The sequence below is a fragment of the Lactuca saligna genome, chromosome 5 (assembly GCF_052625555.1).
Source record: "Lactuca saligna cultivar CGN05327 chromosome 5, ASM5262555v1, whole genome shotgun sequence".
In the NCBI taxonomy this organism is placed as follows: domain Eukaryota; kingdom Viridiplantae; phylum Streptophyta; class Magnoliopsida; order Asterales; family Asteraceae; genus Lactuca; species Lactuca saligna.
This window is the reverse complement of record NC_136421.1, coordinates 68,850,856-68,874,282: the sequence shown is the minus strand read 5'-3', so window position 1 is coordinate 68,874,282 and position 23,427 is coordinate 68,850,856. Positions and strand designations below refer to the sequence as shown.

The following is a 23,427-nucleotide window of genomic DNA, read 5'->3' as shown; positions in this document are numbered from 1 at the left end:
GGTTATCTGCATATTTTTAGCCTTTAAATAGTTTGTTCCCTGTACGTTGAGGTTGTACCCTCACCTTTCAATTTAGAGTGAATAAAGCTTAAAGCTTGTAGTATTCCCTGTGCTCTGTTTTTTTTGCTTACTGTTGCATTGTCATTTTTAGTTACAGGCTTGTGAAAAGCCAACAATATCATCGTTTTCTCTACAAACTATGCATATTCATCGTGGTGTTTGGATGAGCTTGTGAAGATAATGAAATGTCACAAGACCAAAGAGCACACTGCCTACCCCGTCTTCTATGATGTGGAACCGACGGAAGTCCGCAGACAAAGTGGGGTAGTTGGAGAAGCCTTTTCAAAACATGAAAACCAAAACCAAGAAGTTGCTGAGAAATAGAGGAAGGCTATGACAGACGCAGCGAATTTGGCTGGATGGGTGTTGAAGAACACTGACGATGGGTAATCATTTCATCATGTTTTTGTATTATGTCATGATTCTGTGATTCTGGTCGATATATACTGCTTGGATATTGGTGGTTTCTCCTTCTTCCCCCAAGATTTTGTCCAAATTTTTGTCTTGGTCAACATTGAATATGTAAACATTCCACAACACCACCATCGGTAACGATACTAATTAATTCCCAATCATTTCTATTCCAAAGTCGGTTTCCTATTTCAGTATTTTCTTAATTTGACAAAAGAGATATGAACTTTCTGTTTTGAGTAATTCAACCCTAGGCAAAAAAAAACATTTCAACTTTTCTATTGCTTTAGTTCCCCATATAATATTTTTAGTTTTTTACAATTCTTCCATCATATATCAGTGATATTCTTTCAATTTGCTTTCGTTTTAATCTGAATTTACCCTGAATTTGTAAAAGGATAGGGCATGGCTTCTCATGTTGAGTTTTTCATGAATTATGATTATACAATTATGTTAATACTTCATTTACACCTTCTTTGTTATAGATGTAAAATAACTGTTACTAGAGATTGAGTAAGCTAATTAAGTCTTCTTCAAAATACAGGCATGAAGCTAAATTCATCCAGAAAGTTGTTGAACAGATTTCACTAGAGTTACGATCCATAAATTTCAGGAGCGATGAAAATTTAGTAGGCATGGAGACCCGAATTAATGGTGTTTTATCATCTTTAGGAACTGGTTTTGATGATGTTCGTGTTATCGGGATCAAAGGAATGGGAGGTGGTGGGAAGACAACTTTAGCTAGAGCTGTTTTTGATCAAATATCCTTTCAATTCGAAGGTAAAAGCTTCGTTGAAAAATTCAGGGAAGTATCAAAAGCTTCTCCATCCGTTTTGAATTCGTTGCAAAACCAAATCCTTTCTGATGTCTTTAATGATAAAGGCATGAGGGTAAGTAGTGTTCATGAGGGGATAGGCATGATGAAGAGGAGGATGCCTAGTAAAAAGATTCTTCTTGTTCTAGATGATGTGGATCATAAGGAGCAGCTTAAGGCATTAGCGGGCGAGACAACTTGGTTTAAGCCGGGAAGTATAATCATTATTACAACAAGAGATCGGCAAGTACTCGAATCCTATGAAGCAAAGTCGATTCATGATGTCCAATTGTTATCGCATGAGGATGCAATGTGCCTCTTCAGTAGGTATGCATTTGGGAAAGTGATTCCAAATCAAGGATACAAAGAGCTATCAAAACAAGTTGTGTGTTACGCTTCTGGTCTTCCCTTGGCCATTGAAGTTTTGGGTTCATTTCTTTGTGGTAAAGATGAGGTTGAATGGATGGATGCCCTTTTAAGACTAAAAACCATTCCGTCTCAAGAAATTTTGGAGATATTGGAGATAAGCTACATTGGTCTAGAGAATGATTACAAAGAAATATTCCTAAATGTTGCATGCTTATTGAAAGGGTGGTCGAAAGCCAACGCAATCAAAGCGCTTGAAAGTTGTGGATTTCATGCTAGAAATGGTTTAAGAGTTCTTGAGCAAAAATCTCTAATAACTGTTAATGATGATGGGTATCTTGGTATGCATGACCATATTGAAGAAATGGGGAGGAATATTGTTCGTCGTTTGCACCCGGATAAGCCTAAGAAACATAGTCGTTTGTGGATTAACTCGGAAATTGAAGATATATTGGCTAATAAATTGGTAAGGGTCAAGTTTATTTCTAAGTTTGAAACTAACACATTTTCATTTATTTTGACATACATCTTTCTTTGGATTACAGGGTACTCAAGCAACAAGATATATAAAATTCTACATGGAGAAATTCAGTCCGGATATGGTGATGAAGGGTCTTAGAAAGATGAAGGAACTTACATTTCTTCACGTGTCTCTGCAATTTATTGATGCAAGCAAAAGTGATTATTCTCGTCAGAATTGGAAGTCTAAAAATTTTCCTAATGCTTTGAGGTATCTGTGTTGGAACGATTACCCGTATAGGTCTTTACCCAAAAAATTTCAAGCAGATAGTCTTGTTGCACTCGAGATGGTTAAAAGCCAAATTGTACAACTTTGGGGAGGGGGAGAAAGAAAGGTAGAATTATGGATTATCGATTCTTTTCCTCCTCATGTGAATACTATACATCCTTTGTGTTTTTATTACACTAATACTCAACTTATTTTTTGTGCTCATGATATAGGCTCTTAACAAGCTCAAATTCCTTGACCTCAGCTATTCAAAGTTAAGGAACCTTGATCTTGGGCTTACTCCAAATATCGAGATGTTGAATCTTAGAGGATGTCGTGAGTTGGTGAAACTTCACATGCTTGCTAGATGCTCAAAACTCATAAATATTGACCTCAGTTCATCAATGTTGAGGACCATTGACCTTGGGCCGGCTCCCAATCTTGAGATTTTGAATCTTAAAGGATGTGAGGAGTTGGTAGAACTTCACATGCTTCCTGGATGTTTAAAGCTCATAACCGTTGACCTCAGTTGGTCAATGTTGAGGACCCTTGACCTTAGATCGACTCCCAATCTCGAGTTATTAGATCTTAAAGGATGTTCAGAGTTGATAGAACTTCACATGCCCGATAAATCTCCAAATCTTAGATCCCTTGAACTCAGTTATTCAAAGTTGAGGACCCTTGACATTGGGCTAACTCCCAAACTGGAATATTTAGAAATTACATATTGTTATGATTTAGAAGAACTTCACATGGCCGATGAATGTCAAAAGCTCACATCCCTCTCCATTACTCGTTCAAAGTTTAGGAACCTTGACCTCGGGCTAACTCCAAGTCTCAAGACATTAGATCTTAAACATTGTTATGATTTTGAAGAACTTCACATGACTAGTGAATGTCGAAAGCTCACATTCCTCAACATTAGTCATTCAAAGTTGAGGAGCCTTGACCTCAAGCTTACTCCAAACCTCGAGACGTTAGATCTTAAACATTGTTATGATTTTGAAGAACTTCACATGACTAGTGAATGTCGAAAGCTCACATTCCTCAACATTAGTCATTCAAAGTTGAGGAACCTTGACCTTAAGCTTACTCCAAACCTTGAGACGTTAGATCTTAAAGAATGTTCCAATCTTGTAGAACTTCAAATGGACGATGAATATCTAAAAAACCTTGTCTACTTAGACTTAAGTGGTAGTTTGCGGTTTCTAGAGTTTAAGTTTGACATTAAGAATGATACTTTAAGTGAGAACGATTCTTATTGTAGTAAGGGTGATGCTTCTGGTAGTGAGGATGAATCACTTGAGGTTGGTCCTTTAGCTGAGTTACTCCTGATTATGTTGTCCGTAGATGAATGCCCATTTCACCCCGACAATAATTTACCAAAGTTTCAGCTTATATGTTGTTATAAAGAAGATCAACGTTTATTGACTAGCAACCTTGAGACGCTTATTTCTGTAGGTCTGTGTGTTTGCACAAACCTTGATACGTTTTCAAGAAGCATTTGTGGGTTGCAACGTATAAGAAAGCTTAAACTCCAAGGCGGTATTCCAGAGGTCCCTAAGGATCTTGACCAGCTAGAATGTCTAGAGAAGCTAGAATTTTCTTATACAAACATTAAACATCTTCCCGATAACATTTGTATGTTGAAACATCTACAATATCTCAAAGTTTATTCATGTTCGTTTCTTGAGAAGTTACCTGAGAATCTTGGCCAATTAGAATGTTTAAGGAAGCTAAGTTTGTCATCTACAAAGATTAAACATCTTCCTGATAGCATTTGTATACTGAAACATCTTGAATCTCTCGAACTTTGTGATTGTTCGTTGCTTGAGAGGTTACCTGAAGATATTGGGCGATTAGAATGTTTAAAACATCTCTCCCTCTGCTATTGCATTCAACTTTTGAACTTGCCTGAGGAACTTGTACGTTTAGAATGTTTAAAAATGTTAGATTTAACACATACATTCATATGTCATCTTCCACAAAGCATCTTTTTGTTGAAAGGTCTGCGTATTGTTGGGTCAAGAGAGCTTCTTCAGTCATGTGATTTAAGATCCGAGATACAGCCCTCAATATACGACGAGTTCTTTTATATGGATGTGTGAATAATGCAGGCAACTTTTACACAGGCACCCACAATATAGGAGTCTTCTCTCAGTGTATTTCTCCAAAGATTATTTTGAGTCTCCAAAGCCCTGGAAAAAAGCCAATTTACAAAGATATATATTTATAACAGGTACTTTTCTCCGTTTTCTATTGGTTATCTTACTTTGGTTTCAGTTTTCAAATTGATATGACAATTAATTTTCAGCCAAATATATATGATTATATTAAAAGAAAATACAAATACTATACGTACAAGAACCCATGTGATATTTTTGAGCTTGCTTTTGTAGTGTAGCCTATATACATTGTTGGTGTTAAATTTGGAGCTTTATTGGAGATAAAACCGGACATGACTTGGCAGATGCAAAAAGTGAGATTTCTTTTGCTTACATTCATTTTGCAGTGTCAGAGTTTGAGAATGAGATGTTAAACTCCTAAAGTTACACATAAGAATTGTATTACCTTTTCCATTTCTGCATTTGAAATTGTATTTCTTTATAGGGAAGCAATTAAGACACAAGGTGATTTGCCCAACTACGTTAGGAAGAAGCTATATAGCAGATGAGAAAGAGCATTGTTGTCAAAGCAAACCCTGTTCCCAGTTTTTAATCCCAATGATCTCCATTAAAGGTTGAACTTAAAAATGTATTTTCTTTTCTATACTATATGGTTTACATTAAGGTATAACAAACCTAAAAAATTGAATGAAAGTTAAATGTGGGGTCACACTAGTTTCTTTGTTTATTATCCGATCCTACTTTACTTCTTTCTATTACAACATTATACATCCAATATTTTTTTTTTCTAATTAGGGCGTTACATATTGAAAATATTCACCCCATTGTAGCTTTGTGTTTGTTGGTTTTTTTCTTATATATTATAACAGTAAAAATAAAAATTGCTTTATATTTAAATGAAATTAATATATGCTATAAGTTAGTATATTACTATATTTGTAAAAAAAAAAAAAAAAAATGTTTTTTTAAACGAATCCTATGGAAGAGGTGTATTGAAACATCCTTTTTTTGGTTTTAAGTTTAACAGCCGTTTAAATTACATTTTAAAATAATTGAACTTCATTTGCGGAAAACAATTCTAAAAGTCTAAGGGGCTGTTTGTTTTTTGTTTGAAGATCTGCGCAACCACTTTTGTCTGCGCCGCGCAGGCAACGCGCAGACATATGCCCTCGCAGATTGTTTGTTTTTTGGAAGTGCGCAGATCAGAAAACGTCTGCGCGAGGTCTTCCTGGCGCAAACATGGGCCACTGTCTTCAAAGGTCTTCAGACCTCATTTTAACCTAAAAAAAAAAAAAAAAAAAAAAACATGGCCACCGTGCAGTTTTTTTTTTCTTTCATTTTTTTGTTAAAAATACATTTTTAATGTTTATAACATGAAATTAAGTTTAAAAATTCAATTTATTTTAACGGCCCGCAGACGTTAAAAACAAACAGTCTTCTTATTGCAGATTGCAGACATTTGGTCCACCTCTTCTGCCGCAGAGGCTTGCAGATGTGGTCCGCAGACTGCAGACATTTTGACTTAAAAAAAGAAAACAGCACCTAAGTTTAACAAAAACAGTTTGAATTTCAAAAGGTCATAGAAGAGAGTTAACAATTGAAACATCATTCCAGAGCAACTATAATGATCTTCAAAATATCCCGTATCCTCTAATCTTTAATCACTACTAACACCTAGAACCTGAATACATGTTAAAAAGTCATAGATCAAGCATTGAAAATGCGTAGCGAGTAATATTTAGGCTTCACCAATGTGTATAGTCAAGGATTAACTCAATCATTGACCTATGATGAATTCTCCAAAAAAATCTTTTCAAAACTCATTAATCATTTTAAAACTTATTTGATGAAATCTATTTAATCTTGAAACTTATTACTCACTCTTCAAAAGGTTATACGCTCTCTATGGATTGTGTTTCTCGTATGAATGCTACTTGAACCGGCATTATTCTGAAACACAAATTGTGCAGTATGAGATGATGCAGCTAGCAAATTAAAGTTGTTAGGTTCATCATCGGGTGAAGATGAATCGTCTATGATACTTTCCATTATTATTTTCGGATGTTTGAATTCATTTTGTTGAAGAATGATAGAATGGAATTGAGAGAAAGTATAATGGAATGGAGATAGAGTGACATGGAATGTAATTGAGGTTATGATGGTTTTATATATATGTAAAAAAATTATTCTCTTTAACCCGTCAATTGTTAATGAGTGGGGAAGCACACAACATTTGGATGGGTTCAACAACTCGTTTAAGTCTTTATTTGCAGTACCAATACTTCGGCTGAATCTTCCAACCGGCAGTACCGCCGGCCCAAACTCCTCAACATGCCACTACTTTGTGCATCCTAACGATTATCACTTTAGTTTCAGTCACCACCCACTTTTTGGTAATTGTCGCCGACAACTTTCCGGCCATCTCTGATCTCTTTTTAGTCAATGCCACCGGCTTCGGCCTCAATAACACCATTGTCATCTCTCCACTATACACCTCAACTCCACTATACACCTTACATAACTTAATAGGTAATGCAGAATAGTCACCTAGATCTCTTTTGTTATTGTGACATCTGCCCTAACTAAAACGAAAACCACATATAATTAAGGTTTCGATAAACATCCACAGTTAGGGTTTAAGTAAAGATTTGAAATTATTTCCCCGGGACAACGAAGGTTAGAGTTTCGTTTAGGATTAATGAAGCCCGAGTTTCATATCTGAGGCGGAGATGGTGGTGGTGGAGCAAATGAACGTGCATCAGTCAATTTTTTTTTCCGATGACAGTGGGTATGATGATGATAACGAACTCTCCCGGTGAGTATGGTGATGAAGACAAATGTTGACAGTAGGAGGGAGGCAGTAATCAATAGGATGATGCAATAACGGTAATCGAAAGGTGTCCGACGTTGACAGTTGAAGATTATTTTGTATGCACCCACTAATTCCCCTTCTTAAACCACCCCCCCTCTTCGTCCTTTTGCATTTTTTTGTTTTTTTGTTTTGTTTTTTTTTTTTTTGTCTTTTTTGTTAATTTTTTTATTTGTTTTGTTTTTAATATTTTTAATAAATACATATTATTATTATTATTATTATTATTATTATTATTATTATTATTATTATTCGTTTGGACTATCCTTATGGTATTTTTTCATTCAGATTATCCATGTGTTATTTATTTTTTTATTTTTTTCGTTTGGACTATCTAATGTTATTATTTTTTGACAATTTTCATAGCCTTTAAATTAAACCCATATACAAACACACATATAATTGTTTGTAAAAAAATTAACACAAGGATATTCCGAACAAAAAAAATAACACAATGACAAACTGAACAAAAAAGAATAACGTTAAAATTAAAGTTAAAGAGATATCAAATCAAATCAATTATTTTTAAACAACAACAACAAAAACAACAACAACAACAATAATAATAATAATAATAATAATAATAATAATAATAATAAAAATAAAAGACAATAAAAAATAACAAAATGACAAAATATATCAAATCAAATGGGTTAAAGACCCAAAAAAAGGTCTACAAAGAAATGTCAAAAAAAATTAAAAGGAATACAGACAACATTACCTAAAAGGGACATAGATATTACAATCTAATAGAATGTTATTGGGGATGGAGTTGGGAGAGGATGGAGTTTTTTTGTTTTTTATTTACCTTTTAAATTAAAATTAGTTAAAAATTAAATAAAAATAAATTAAAAATGATATAGTTATCATTTTATATGTCTACAGCACGAACCATGCAAATCCTGACTAAACATTTAATGATTTTGATAATTATATTGTACCATTTTGCATTGATAAACTACATGAACCAATCACATAATTTTTTTTCAAAATAATATTAAAAAATTATTCTCAAATATTATTATAAAAAGCATTGGAAAAATTTAAGAAAATTATAGAACATTTACGATTTTCATATTTACAAATTATTTTTGTTTAATATTTTTCCTTTTTTTAAAGTTTTCATGGCGTGACTTTGAACTTCTTTTAAATCTTTTAAGGATGACCCATGAACAGGAAACAAAAAAAAATTAATCTACTCTAATAACAGAATGTTTTTTTTTTACACATGTCGTACTTTCATTCAATTTGTCAAATGTAACTTTGTAATTATTTTAAATTAATTTCTTTTTCACATATCATTTTATAGGTTTTTTCTATTTTAAAATATTTCACATAATACTTTAATGCAATAATTACAATAAATATAATAATAAATAAATATCAATTTCATTAATGGATTTCCCTTTTTATTTCAAAATTCCCAAATTAAAACTCATTAGTTTATTTTGTTTATTTAATTAAATTTAAAAGATAAAAAATCAATTTTAATAATTCATTATTTTTCTTATTTTTTTATAAATCCAAAGTATACAATTATATTTTTTTTAATTAACCCATATAATATATGGATCTTACATCTAGTTAGTATACAGAGTCCAAATCCCATTGGGATGAATATTAGCACTCACATTTCTTTTATAAAGTTATCATTATAAATGAAAAGCAAAAAAAAATAAAGAAAAACTTTTCGAAAAAGTAAAAGACCTGATTTTGTCCCAAAAGAGACAAATAAACGTGAGTGCATCTAGGAAATTGAAAGGGAAGAGAAGAAGAAACAAGTGTAGCAGAAATCAGAACAAAAATCGTTTACATCTCTCTATCTATCTATCTAATAATATGATATATTATATATATATACTAACAAGTTTACAACCACAAATACAACTTCACTTAATATAAAATCAGTGGAATCCAAGACTTTTTTTTCACTTCAAACTTAAACTACCCAAAGTCATGACTGAACAGTGATGTTGGCGTTGGTTTCCTTAGCCAGTTTCCTTGGCGAAGGTTTAGCCGGTTCATTGACCGGCTTGGTGGTGCGGTCTCGGCTCATGCCATTGCCATGGACGGTGCGACCCTGAGTCGTGGGCGGCTTGACCGGGCTTGAAGTGGCACTGACCGGCTTATAAGTCCCTAAGCTGTGTCGCACCCGAGAACAAAGAGCTTTCTCATCAACAACTGATGGATGTGTTGTGTCACCACAGCTCTTTCTTCGTGATAATTTTGGTGATTTTGCACGTGTCAGAGGTAGCTGCCAATTATCCATATTTAATGTAATTTCATTGATTTTTGTATTTAGAAAAATATTACCCAATTATAGCACTCTTATTGGATACAAAGGGTTAAATGCAAGAAATAGTAACATATTTTTGTTTACTGTTTATTATAGGATGATACTTTCATTTATTACTACTGTAAGAAAACATTGTACTTTGATATCAATATACATTACAATTTAACTTTTTTTTATTCCAAAAAAAAAAGTGAGTTATCAAGAGTGAGTAACTATGTGATGAAACAAAAACTGCAATATTTTGTTTCATTCAAAAAGGTGGGATAAGGAATTTGTTAATATTTCGTCTGTGCAAAAGACGTAAATACCCTTTGTGTAACGCAAAAAGGTGAGACATGGATTTTAAAATATTTCGTCTATGCAAAAGACGTAAATAACCTTTGTGTCACTCAAAAAGGTGGGACATGGATTTTAAAATATTTCTTCTATGCAAAAGACGTAAATAACCTTTGTGTCACTCAAAAAGGTGGGACAAGGACTTTGTTAATATTTCATCTATGCAAAAGACGTAAATACCCTTTGTGTCAATCAAAAAGGTGGGACATGGATTTTAAAATATTTCGTCTATGCAAAAGACATAAATACCCTTTGTGTAACTCAAAAAGGTGGGACATGGATTTTAAAATATTTCGTCTATGCAAAAGACATAAATAACCTTTGTGTGACTCAAAAAGGTGGGACAAGGACTTTGCTAATATTTCGTCTTTGCAAAAGACGTAAATACCCCTACTCTATGTTAATGGTATAGAGAAGGAAATACCTTTTTAAGTTCAACTTTTGGTGGAGGACCTTGACGATAAAAGCTGGGAACAGGGTTGGCTTTAACAACCATGCTTTTTCTCATCTGCTTTATAGCTTCTTCTTGCTCCTCCTATCATTGTCATTAGGCAACAAATATTGACTTTTAAAAAAGTCAAACTTAAAAAATTATATATACAATTTTTAGGTCAACAAAATATTGCAATGTACCTTGGTCCTTGCTTCATACTCCATCTTTTCTGCCTTGAGAGCCTGGTGCTTTTGCTCCAACTTTGTATAGAACTGAAAGGAAGAAAAAAAACAATACATAAAGAAAATGCATTGAAATAATGGAATTGAGTGGAATGGAATGGAATTGAATGGAATGGAATTGAATGGAATGGAATGGAATTACCTCTTTCCGTTGAGCAGCACGTTGGGCACTCTTAAAAGTGGGAGCGACTCCAACTGTTACTCGTGATCTGACTGTTCTTGATGTTGCAGCACTGTACATTGTTAAGGATAACACTAATATATAAAATAAAATAAAATGCATATATTTCACATATAAAAAATATGAAGTTATAATTCTAAATATGAAGAAAAAAAAAGGATACGATGAAGCCATGGACCAATTATCTTCCTCATCATGGTATTTATTTGGCTGCCTTGGAGTTGAGAAAGGAGAGTTGCGCTGTTCAAATAAGCAAAATTACTCATGTTAGCATTGACTCAGTATGTCAAATAAAAGAAATGTTTATATTAAAAAAATCAATGAAAGCACATTGCTATGTACAAATGATAACAATTTAACAAAATGGAAATTTAAATCACCATGAAGCAAATCCTAGCAAATAGCAATGAACCTATAATAGTGACAGTTTTATTATTTTAATCATAAATGCAACATATTTACATTTCTTTACTGATTTTAATAATGTATAACATATTGCTATTATCAAGAAATGCAAGTATCTTGCTATTATGTTGCTACTGAGTGTAAAGAAATAAGTTTGTTGTTAATTGACTAATTACAGCTGTTGCAAATATATGACCTGAAACTCGTAAAATGCTTAATTTTGTTGTGAAATATATTTGTATGAACCTTTATAATAAAAATTATTATTTATAGAACTAAAAAAAATTACAAGAGAAGATTATAATAAAAAAGATATGTTCTATATAATTTTTAGAGAAATAAAATTACACATCGATCAAAATCACGAAACTATACAAAAAAAAAAAAGATTTGTTTTATTAAAAAATATATAAATAACAAAATGTAAGGAAATCAGCTTCTTTTAAAACTGGTCTATTCCGATTCCATTACGCAAAACAAAAACAACTCTCTTTACTCCAATGGAATCAACCATTCCATTCCATTCCTTCCCCAATTCCAACATACCAAAGACTTATCTTATAGAAATGAAAAGAGAACATGATTGATAGCATAGTTAAAGAACAATTATGCTTATTACCTGTGGTGACTGTTTTGCATTGGGAGGAGGAGAATGCAAATTAGTGGTGTTTGATGATATACGCATACCAGGGTTGACATTTTCTTCAACAGAAGCAGATCCTGATGCAGGGCTTACAGGAGAGCTTACAACTTTCTCATTTGATTTTGAAGATCCAGTTTTTGGAGTGATGCCATTTCCCTCAGGAGAACCACTTTCATTTTCATGATTGGTGCTTTTAGCAATGTTCCTTCCCATCACCCTGTAATAAATCAGATATTAATCATTACATCTATCATCTGTGATGGAATAATGTTTTGGGTTAAACACTTGAATGGAAGAAATAGCAATGTACTTTCGTAGTTTCATTGTTTTTTTTTTACCTTTAAAATAAGAAATGAAAGTATAATGCTATAATTGAGTAGATTTTTTAAAGTATAGAGAAATATAGAAAGAAATGGGAGTGTGATGCTATGATATATAAATTAATGAAAATACATCTATGATAAAAAAAAATATATGGAAAATTAAATATCCTCCTTTTTGTTCCTACTCATATAAAATTAAGCCATATGGAATCCATTAACTCTCTCTCTTGATTTTGACACTTACCTTGATCTAATGAGTAGGAATAAAAGGTAGGAGGATATTTGATTTCTCAAAAAATATATATTTTATTGGATTAAATGAAGTACTAAGAATTACATTTATGATAAAAGACTATTGGATTAGATGCAAGAAATAGCAATACAGTTGGATTGTTTTTTTTTTGTTGTTGTTGTTATAGCGTCATACTTTCATTTCTTCCTATTAAAGAATTGTACTTTGAAAAATATGCCAATTTATAGAAATGTCATCTAAATAGAAAGCAATTTCAGCTGCTATGATAAGAAAAAAAAAATGGAAAATACAAAATATAAAAATGTCACCTCCTTTCAGATTATTAGCTCAATTAGGTCGTGTTTCTTTTTTTGCAATTGAGTTTGTCTGGATAAATGATGTTTAAAAGATATTTGAGAAAATGAAAACACACAAAAGGAAATGAAAGCAAAAGAATGAGGGAAAATATGTGAAATGTTAGGGCTTAAATGATTAAAGTCTCATAAGTAACAGAAACAGAGAGCATATCAAGTAGATTTACTCATTTACATACATTAAATTAACAATAAATAACTAAGACCATAAGTTTTTTCCTAAATCAAACAATAATTAATTATAGTCCAATTTAAGTTACAGATTTTTACCAAATCTAAGTACTTCCAGATAATTTACATTACCTAGAAATCGTTGGTTCCAAATTAGGTTGAATCCTCGGTACTTCAGAAAAGATAAGACAGCTTCTCTGCTCCTCAAACAAAGTTTCCAAGCAGGCAGACTCTGTAAAAAAGATGCATTATGTTTAACTCAAAGTAGTAACATTGTCTTAGACTCTTAGCAAGAAATTCAAAAGGGTATAAAGATAGCAGATCAGCCTACATGTATCTTTTATAGAAAGTAATTTTATACTTAGCCAAAGATTACAGTTAGTTAAAATACAATTAAAAGGTGTTCCCTTTCGACTTAAAACATACAGTGTGTCTGAACAGGGAAAGTGAGGACTTGATTCATATGAATTACATATAAACAGAAGGGTAGAATGGTCATTTACTTACATTCAGACAATTCACTCGATCCAAGAAAGAAAATATTTATATTTACAGCACTTACCTAGTCAGACATCATTTGTCCATATAGCACATAATTGGGAAAAAAAAGAAAGAAAAGAAACAGGCTCTTAGTTATTACTTATTACTTATTACCAAATTTTACATTAACCTTTGTGCTCTTTTTTCCATAAAAATGAATATGAAAAAGAGAAGGTCAAATTAAAATCCTACACAAAATTAGTATGAAAAAAGCAACTTTAACATGAGGGGATCTCCAGTTGACCATGCTCTTACTTAGGAGGGTTAGTAAAATCTACTTAATCTAGTGCTAACTATCAATTGTTCTAACAAAAAACTGTTATGGCCTCCTATCTGATCACTTAACACGTGAAACCAAGAAAATGGGAATTTAATTTCCTGATTAGTAAAAAAAAATTAACAGAAACAGGAATAACTGAAACTGAAAAAAGATGCAGTCCTAAAGAAGCAGATGAAATCAGCCTTAGATGTATAAAAGTATAAACCATAAACTTTAAAAGAATAAAACAACTAATCGGCTCCACATAATTTGGTTGGAAGTTGGAACCAACAATACAAAGAGAAAGGCAAAAGGTTACCAGAAAGGGGAAAAAGAATTGCATTTACGTACATCCAAAACAATACTTAGATAGACCTAATCACACTATATAGAATTCCAGCAAACACAAAGTGTAAGTTAGGAAACTAAAATTTCATGGCTTAAAATCAGTACCGGAGAAGGATGGGTTCAAATTTCAAGTAAAATGAGCTCCAATTCCATACGTAAAGTAAAAGGAGAAAAGGTTAAGTATACAATGTGAAAACTAAAAGTCTTCATCTTCAGGTCTAGTCAACACATGTTAACTAAGAGGAAAATAAACCCTAAAAACAAAGTCGTCGGGAACAACATACATCAATCGGAGCTCGCATTTACAACTTACAAGATATCTAGAAAAAGACAAAAATAAAAGGTTTCCAAAAAGAAACAAATCAAGTATTAGGCAAGAAATTCTATAAATTCAAAAGCGGTTGGCAGAAATCAACCATGAGGTAACAATCAAACCTAAAAACTAAACTTCGGGAACAACACATCTCAAATCGGAGCTCGCATTTACAAGATCAGGAAAAACCGGAAAAGACTATATCAAATAACACGAAGCATGCAATTAAAAACTCAAAAGTAACACAAATCAGAAAAAATAAGAAAAAACACAACAATTCTACAAAAGATCGACACAATTCACAGCAGATTACATACAAAATTTCGGAAAAATACATACCAGGTCAATAAGCTTCCGATCTGTCACGAAAATGAACCAAATCTGTTCATTCCACTCCTGCAAACGAAAGAAAAACAAAGAGCGAGATTGTTGAGGTGTCTGTCACTAACAGAATGACAGAATGGAGCTCGAAATTTCAATGGCGTCTCGAATCTCGAAACCGTTATTGTCGCTGTGCTGCTGGTTTTGCTCAGCAAATATAGGTAGCTAAATTCTATTGGGTGATTAGGACAAAAGAAGAGTACAATACAGGAAGCTTATCGTACAAGTGGTTACTGCATGTTTCGTTTGTTGGTATAATTTTGACCAGATAGCTTTAGCTACTTTTTCCGTATTTTTGACGGAGTTTTGTTGACGGCGTCATTCCCACGTCTTATTTTTCTTCTCCTTTTTATTGCACGGGTACCTAATCAAATATTCTATTGCTTTTTCTTTCTCCGTTGTCTAACCTTTTGTAGAGTATATTTATAATAAAAACAGATTTGTGGTATATGAGAAGATATAAATCATGTTTCGAAATTTGTAACTATATTTGCCGATTATGCAAAATATATATTTGTATTATGTTAATCTATGAATGTCTAACGTAATGATTTAAATGTTAAAATCAAAGTTAATTGTAATTTTGTAATCTTTAGGGATGAAGCCGATTTTGAAACTGGAATAATCGATAACCGAATTAAGCACAGGTGACTAGGTGAGAACTGAAAATCGAACAAGTATTATGCAGTCAGTTTTGTACTGGTTCCATGTACAAATCGATTATTTGGGTTATGGATCGGAAATGACCGAAAAAAAACCAGGTTCATGTATAGAATCGGAAAAGCCGGGAACCGAGACTAAAATTGAAAAAAACAACTTTAATACCCCATCTTTATTGGCATGTGAATCGGGGAATATATAACCACATAAGGCGTTTAAATAATCAAAATGAAGTTTATAAAGTGAACTACATGAAGGAAAATTTTCAGGCCAATCGGACTAATAACGAACTAGTTATGACAATTTAAAAAAAAAACGTTCAAATTTTTTGTTAAGGTTTTTCGAACTGGTTTACCCAGAAACAAGTAATCCCGTGACCAAAAAATCGATAAACCGATTTCATGTAAACTAGGAATTGGTAACCAAGAATACTACAAAGCAACCAACACTTCTACAATGAGCTCTTTCTTCTCCAAGATGCACCAAGAACACTTTAAAGCACTTAAGAACACCTTTTTTTTGCTCAAGGCTCAAACTAGGGTAAGAGTTTCAAGGGAGGGTGTTGGTGAGGTAGATGCTAAGAATTGAATGGGTTGGGGAAGTTAAGGAGCTTAAATAGGGCTCAAACCACGAAAAATAGGGTTTGGGCATTATTCGCGTACGCCCTACGTACTCCATGAATGCCTAGTACGCCCAATATACTCTAGGTACACCTAACATACTCCATATATGCCTAGTATGCCCAACGTACTCCAGGTACGCCCATCATACTAGACTAAGCCCCAAAACCTTCCTACCTTCAAACAGTCATAACTTCTTCGTTCCAACTCCATTTTCAACGATCTTTATATCCACGGAAAGGTAATGAAAAGCTCTACAATCCTATCAACTCTACTTTGCCTTAAAACTTTCCAAACTCAAATCTAAAATTCATAAAAAGGCTCGGACTATCACTTTATGGTTATACATATGGGCTCCAAAGCACCAACCAAACTCTTGGATCACCTAATCTACATTATCCACATCCAAAGGGGCCTAAATCTCTCTCTCTTTCCCCAAGGCCCAAAGCCTTATTATAACTGATCTTTGGGTCACGGCCCCTAATTATGAAGCAAGTCGAGACGGGGTGTTATAACTCTCCCCCACTTAAATTAGATTTTGTCCTCAAAATCATTACTTACCACTTCCTCTGCCATGCTAGTCGATCATGCCCGAACTTCCTAAAGTCTGATTAAGATTGAAGAGTCATCCTATACCGACGACCACCTCCTAAACCTGTTATCCAAGCCCCATCTTGGCAGAAATCGTTTATACCTCCGAAAGAATGAACCTTAACACTCTGCCCTCAGCAAAAGAAGGAATCCCAATTGATTTGCCTGAGAACTGAAACAACTACCTTACTCTTGCCAACTGGAAGACCTCATATCACAACAATAACCACTCAAAGCATGAACTTCCCGAAAACATGAACCCATCAATTTAAACCCCAAAAATTATTACCTAGGATTGTTGATCATTCATTCATCGCACCCTCCCCTAATCTCTGACTAGGAATACCATTCTACTATGCATAAGGAATTCTCAAAATATATCGATAATGAATTTTACCAAATCCCTAACTCGGAGGTTACACCTAACAACCTTAAATACGCACTTAACTTCCAGACAAGTCATCACCAAAACCCTCCTAACTTCAAACGGTCATAACATCTTCGTTCCAACTCCATTTTCGACGAGATTTATATCTACGGAAATGTAATGAGAAGCTCTAAAATCCTATCAACTCTACTTTTCCATAAAAATTTCTAAACTTAAATCCAGAATTCATAAAAGACCTTAAGTATCACTTTAAGATTATACCCATGGGCTCCAAAGCACCAACCAAACTCTCTGATCACCTAATCTACATTACCCACATCCAAAGGGGCCTAAATCTATCTATTTATCTGTCTATCTATCTATCTATCTCTCTCTCTCTATCTCTCTCTCTCTCTCTCTCTCTCTCTCTCTCTCTCTTTCTCCCCTCCCAAAGCCTAAAGCCTTATGATGACTGATTATGAAACAATTAAAACAGGGTGTTACACACAAGGGATGATTTGATGGCAAGATCAACTAAAGTATTGTGAGCCTAGATACTTGTTAGGTTGATACGAACCTATTGTGGATTAAATGTTTTTCAGGTACTTCATCAAATATTGAGAAGGCGAAAGGCAGGACTATACACATGCATGAGCAGTTTTTTGATTTGAGATTCCAGGATGCTTTCCTTTATAACACTGATTATTTTTATTACAATTTATGAATAAATATCCTTATCACTCTGAAAAGTTACATGCTAGTTCTAATACCGTAATTAACCGTTTAGAAATTTGACCACCTAAGGCTTCCAGATTCGATCGATAATAGACCATATATCCGATCAAATAATAGCAGCATAAGGCATATAAGGCATTTTATAGTTATACATAAATTATTTAGCACATAAAAGCAATTTAGGCATCTTCCTTAAATAAGCTAGTGCTCATGCCTATTCAGGCATACTTCCTAAATATAGTAAACACTCATCTCACAATCATCGCTTAGCATTCTAATTTTAAGTATAGAAATCCTACAAATTCCTAGTTCGCTTAAACTAATGCTCTGATACCAACTATGACATCCCCAATTTCATGGCCTGAAAATACCAATTTATTTATGCCTTATTTAAAAATTAGAGTATCCTTTTGAAGAATAATATTGCAGAATTTGTTCCCAAAAATATGATAAATGTATTATCAAAGCATTTTCGAATAAATGTATTTCAATTATATTAAAAACATTGGGATGTCATCGTCAATAAAGTACATAAACATAAATGGAAATAATATAGGCCTTAAACATCTATTATTTTACTAGCCTATAATCCATAAATCTCTTATCTAATCATCACACCCGTGCTCTTGTGTCATTACCTATAATACAAGAAACTGAGTGGGTCAAACTTAGGAGCCTGGTGAGCACATAGGTTTTCAACCCACAATAATTAAATTTTATTCTCATCAAATCATTCAACCCGATTACGCATTCTCGTTATCCTCACTTTCTGTCCCTAAAGCATCTAATTTAATGGATCTATCCTAAGGATTATCTTTAGGATAGACAATAATGCTTATGGGTTTACTTAGCAATATATATCAGTAAGGCAAGCATGGGGGTGATGGAGTACACATGGTGAACACTTAGTTCAAAAACACCTACAAGTTGAGAGCCTGCTAGCGTTCCATTAGACTGTCTAGAATAGTATATGGTCGTCATCTATACTTTGCTAGATTACTGGATCATCTTTAAAGTCAATGCATCTCATCATCTATTTCATCTTTCATCTCTTATCATCTATATCATCTTTTATTTATCCATCCATACCCAACATATTTATAGGTAAAAAAAATACGTATATAGTTTAAATCAAGTAAAACTTGTATAAATTGTTCATCTAGCATAGATATTACGAAAACAGATAAAAGGCACATATAACATGTAATTTATCTTAAATACTTCATATCTATGTATAAGATGAAAGTAACTATGCACTCACTTGTTAAAGTGACAACTCGAAATTTGGATAACGCTTTACTTCTAGCAACTATCTTTTCATTTGACGTAACCTAGTATCATTACCACTAAGTCTTATTCTAATATTTATTGCGACTAATAATTAGTCCATATTCATCATTTTTTAAAGTCTGCTGATCTATAGTTGATAAGGGACAACCATGTAAGATCATATCGGTGGTAGGGTCCATTTGGTATGCAAAGTATACTGTTTGGAAATCCCACTTTAAACACCTCACTAAATCTAGCCTTGTCATCATCCCCGTAAGTAGATAAATCAGTATAACCACTTGGAATCACTGATAAATCTTGTTTATAAGTTCATAATAACGATAATGAATTTAAACATAAGTTAGACTTAAAGCGTAATAAGTGTAGCTCAACTTACAGGGTTTCTAGCGAAAACTTAGAACTCCGTGGTCAGAACTTCATCGTTGAATCTTTTTTCTAAAAAGATTCTTGTAGCGCTTTAGTGCACACCTTACTATACTAAAACTATAGAAAGAGAAGTCGAATCACGATAAGAAGATAAAGACTCTTGAATCAAGAGAATGGTGTAAGAAATATGAGAGCCTAGAGCCTCATATTTATAGTAATTGAATTTCTAAAAACTACCATTTATAGTTCAGTAAACGACCTTATAGTTATTTAAACGACCAAGCGTCTACTTATAATATTATTTTAAATAGATTTAACAATATTTGTACTAAACTAATGTCAAAAGTATTCAATATTAGTATTATAATGACCGCATCGTCGATATCTTTCTAATGATATATAAATAGGTATATATGTAAATATGTTTTTTATAAACTATAACTTGTTCAACAAACTCCGTTTTGACGTTTTTTATAACCATACGTGACTATCGATGAGATTTACAACTTTCGTTTAGACTCCATTGGCTAATTTTGAATTTATTTTTTTGTCCATCTTTTATAAAATTAAATGATTTTGCAAAAATCATAACTCTCTAGTATGAACTCCATTTTTAACATTCTTTTTCTCAAAATTCTTATTTTAAAGAGTACTACGATTTTATTTTTGGTGGCTTTAGTTAAAAGTCAACCATTCTCTTCGTAGCTTTTTACATCACACATTTCTTGAGCGCGACTGACTTTTATATCTTATAAAGATCATATCTAATTCATACGGAGTCGGATTTCTACAAACTCTATATTTTCGGGATCGGGATGACGTGTGCTTTATATATATATATATATATATATATATATATATATATATATATATATATATTGGAGCACTTATTTTTACGATTTACGTGCGATTTAATTGATTTTTCCTATTTTATTATATTTTGATAATCATGAAACTCATAATATTCACATACTTCTTTATTAAATGAAATAAGTTACATTGTTGACCCTAACTATTACATCATCTTATGAATGGTTAGCGAGAAACGTAGGCGTTATAATTCTTTCCCCCTTAGGATGATTCCGTCCCGAAATCATACATTAGCAAACAAATATGGATAGAGACTCATCATGTAACTTTTTGTCTCCTAGGTGAGGTTCGGCCCATTTGATTGTTTCCATCACACTAGCACTAATTTGATCATCATGCGTCGCAACTTCTTTGTCGTATGGTCAATAATTGCTCCGGACTCTTCGATTAACCTTTTATCTTCATCAATCCTTAACTCTGAAAGAGGAATTACATCTGGAACTTCTCCCACGAACTTCCTTAAATAACACACATGGAAAGTGTTATGAATACCATCCAGTTCTTCTAGTAAGTCCAGCTTGTAATTTTGGTTCCAATTCCTCTGAAGATGTAACATCCCCAAAAATACAGTCCAAAATTTTCATTTTTAAACCATTAATAAAACCCATAATTCTCAACATCATAAAAAACAAAAGTCATGTAACTCAAAAATATCATAACATCAGTAAATGTATCCAAATCATAAATCATATATCAGAGTAAATCATCACAGACTAAAAGTTGTGGCATGTTCCATACAATCATCTCGAGCTCTTCCCATTTCTAGTGGAAGTACCTGAAACCAAAACTGAAAATCGTAAGCACGAAGCTTAGTGAGCTCCCCAAACTACCACATACCATACATATAATATATAACATAAACTTTGGGACTCATCCAAGCTACATCGGGATGAACCCGACATCGGCTTACCCTGCATCGGGCTCATTCCCAACATCGGGCTTACCCCAGCATCAGACTACATCAGGCATCAGGCCTCGCCCGGTATCGGGCTTGCCCCGACATCGAGCATGCCCCGACATCGGGCTTACCCCGACATACATACAACAACACATAACATAATCATATAAACATTCATCGGGCTTGCCCCGGCATCGGACTGAAGCCCGGAACACATGACACATAACATATAAGCTAACATGCATCAGGCTTGCCCGGGCATCGGACCAAAGCCCAGAACACATAACACATAACATATAAGCTAACATACATCCGGATTGCCCCAACATTGGACCGAAGTCCATAACACATAACACATAACATATAAGCTAACATACATCGGGCTTGCCCCAACATCGGACTGAAGCCCAGAGCACATAACACCTAACATGCAAGAATCACAAAGACATCAAGCATACATAAACGCTTCTCGAGAACGCCCCAACTGTTGGGTTTTGGTATACTACAACATCCTATGGTGCACATACAACCCTAAATGCTTTGGATCTATGTCTTCTCTAATTATACATGCCATATTGTGTCCAAAGCATTAAGCCTACAACTATCATATAAATGATATAAACAACATAAAATTGAGTTATATAGTTACCTGTTTGTTCTGGTTTATTGAACTTCTTGAGTTTGGCCTTTAAGAACTTAGTGGCCAAAATATCGGCCAGAAAAGACCGATTTTCATTTATGCTTTTAAAATAATTTCAGAGTAAATCCTTTTGATTTGAAAGAGTTGCGGAATTTGTTCCCAAAAACAAAATGTGATAAAATAATATTTACCAAAGCATTTCATAAAAGAAATGTATTTTCATTATATAATCAAACTCGGGATGTCATGTTCCGATACAAACCATAAAGCATAAACGATAACATTACAAGTCATTCAAAAATATATAAATATACAGACTTGTAAACAAAACAACTTGATGATTCATCCATCTTATGCCCTTGCGCCACTTCTTGTAATACAAATAAAACTGAGTCGGTCAGACTTGGGAGCCTGGTGAGCATATAGGTTTTTCAACCCACAAATAATAATTAAATTAATTTTCATCAACCAACAATAACACAATTACCCATTCCCGTTATTCTCACTTTATGTCCCTAAAATAACTAACACAAGGGACCTAGTCTAAGAATATTTCATCGGGGCGACAACACATGTATTCAGGGGTTTCCCGGCAATATATGTCAAATAAGGCAACCATGGGGGGGATGGAGTACAGCGAATGAACACCCAAGTTCATTAACACCTACAGGTGGCGAGCCTGCTAGTGTTCCACAAGACTGTCTAGAAAGGTCTGTGGTCGTCATCTAAACTCCACTAGATGACTGAATCAAAACAACATCGATGCCTCTCATCTGATTATTACACACCAACTAAGTACCCATGTTCTACCCAACATATTAGTAGATAAAAATATACATTTTTATACATAGTTTAAAAACCTACATAGCATGCTTTAATCAATACGTATTCCACATAACAGATGAGGCACACACACATAACACATATTTCATAGAGAATAAATCAGATCTATGAGATAGAACAGAGTGAATATACATCCATACATATAACAACCAAATATATACACATAGCACGTATTTTATATAAAATACTTCATAATATTGTGTTGGAAGAAAGTAACTACACACTCACTTGATCAAATGATGATCAGACAACACTACGGTTTGTAGAAGTAGTGTTTCTCCGTAGATCTGGAAGATTTTCACAAAAACCAGGATCCTCGCGGGTAGGGCTTCGGCTTGGGAATAACGCTCTTCGGGATCCTCGGGACTTCGGATCTTGCTTCGGGGCTCGGTAATGATACCGGGGCTTCGGGGTATAAATGGCACGCAAATCGAGGCAATAACTAGAGAGAAGAAAGAGTTTGAACAAGAGAAAATGGCTGATCTCGGTTTCTATTTATAAGCTGGGGGTCTGCGATTACACTGGGCGTAATCTCAATTTACGCTGGGCGTACTCAGTACGTTGGGCGTAACCTGGTTATGCTGGGCGTACTTTGACGTCACTGCATGCGTCAATCGGTGGCACTCGAGTATTGGTCAGGCAACTTGCACCCTTCTGAGTACGTTGGGCGTACTCAAATTACGCTCGGCGTAATTTG

At 33.6% G+C, this 23,427-nt stretch overlaps 2 protein-coding genes across 2 annotated transcripts; one reads left to right on the top strand and one right to left on the bottom strand.

Annotated features, from left to right (window-relative positions):
* The first annotated feature begins 220 nt into the window (after positions 1 to 220).
* On the top strand, positions 221 to 5,118 carry LOC144997065 (uncharacterized). Its single transcript, XM_078956887.1, has 4 exons — positions 221 to 446; positions 1,016 to 2,117; positions 2,197 to 2,505; positions 2,612 to 5,118. The coding sequence occupies exons 1-4, from the start codon at positions 394 to 396 to the stop codon at positions 4,484 to 4,486; spliced, it is 3,339 nt and encodes a 1,112-aa protein (XP_078813013.1). The 5' UTR covers positions 221 to 393; the 3' UTR covers positions 4,487 to 5,118.
* Positions 5,119 to 9,201: 4,083 nt separating this feature from the next.
* Positions 9,202 to 14,991, bottom strand: LOC144997142 (protein WVD2-like 2). The gene is made up of 8 exons (XM_078956976.1): positions 14,809 to 14,991; positions 13,142 to 13,241; positions 11,886 to 12,126; positions 11,025 to 11,101; positions 10,823 to 10,913; positions 10,639 to 10,710; positions 10,430 to 10,540; positions 9,202 to 9,627 (listed from the first exon to the last, which is right to left on the bottom strand). The coding sequence occupies exons 3-8, from the start codon at positions 12,120 to 12,122 to the stop codon at positions 9,328 to 9,330; spliced, it is 888 nt and encodes a 295-aa protein (XP_078813102.1). The 5' UTR covers positions 12,123 to 12,126; positions 13,142 to 13,241; positions 14,809 to 14,991; the 3' UTR covers positions 9,202 to 9,327.
* Positions 14,992 to 23,427: the final 8,436 nt, after the last annotated feature.

Excerpts from the sequence above, each read along its gene's own strand:
- LOC144997065 (XM_078956887.1), top strand. The coding sequence starts at position 394 with ATGACAGACGCAGCGAATTTGGCTGGATGGGTGTTGAAGAACACTGAC. Across the intron at positions 447-1,015 it reads TTGAAGAACACTGACGATGG|GCATGAAGCTAAATTCATCC; the intron begins GTAATCATTTCA and ends TTCAAAATACAG. Across the intron at positions 2,506-2,611 it reads GGGGAGGGGGAGAAAGAAAG|GCTCTTAACAAGCTCAAATT; the intron begins GTAGAATTATGG and ends CTCATGATATAG.
- LOC144997142 (XM_078956976.1), bottom strand. The coding sequence starts at position 12,122 with ATGGGAAGGAACATTGCTAAAAGCACCAATCATGAAAATGAAAGTGGT. Across the intron at positions 11,102-11,885 it reads ATGCAAAACAGTCACCACAG|CGCAACTCTCCTTTCTCAAC; the intron begins GTAATAAGCATA and ends TTATTTGAACAG. Across the intron at positions 10,914-11,024 it reads AATTGGTCCATGGCTTCATC|TGCTGCAACATCAAGAACAG; the intron begins GTATCCTTTTTT and ends AACAATGTACAG.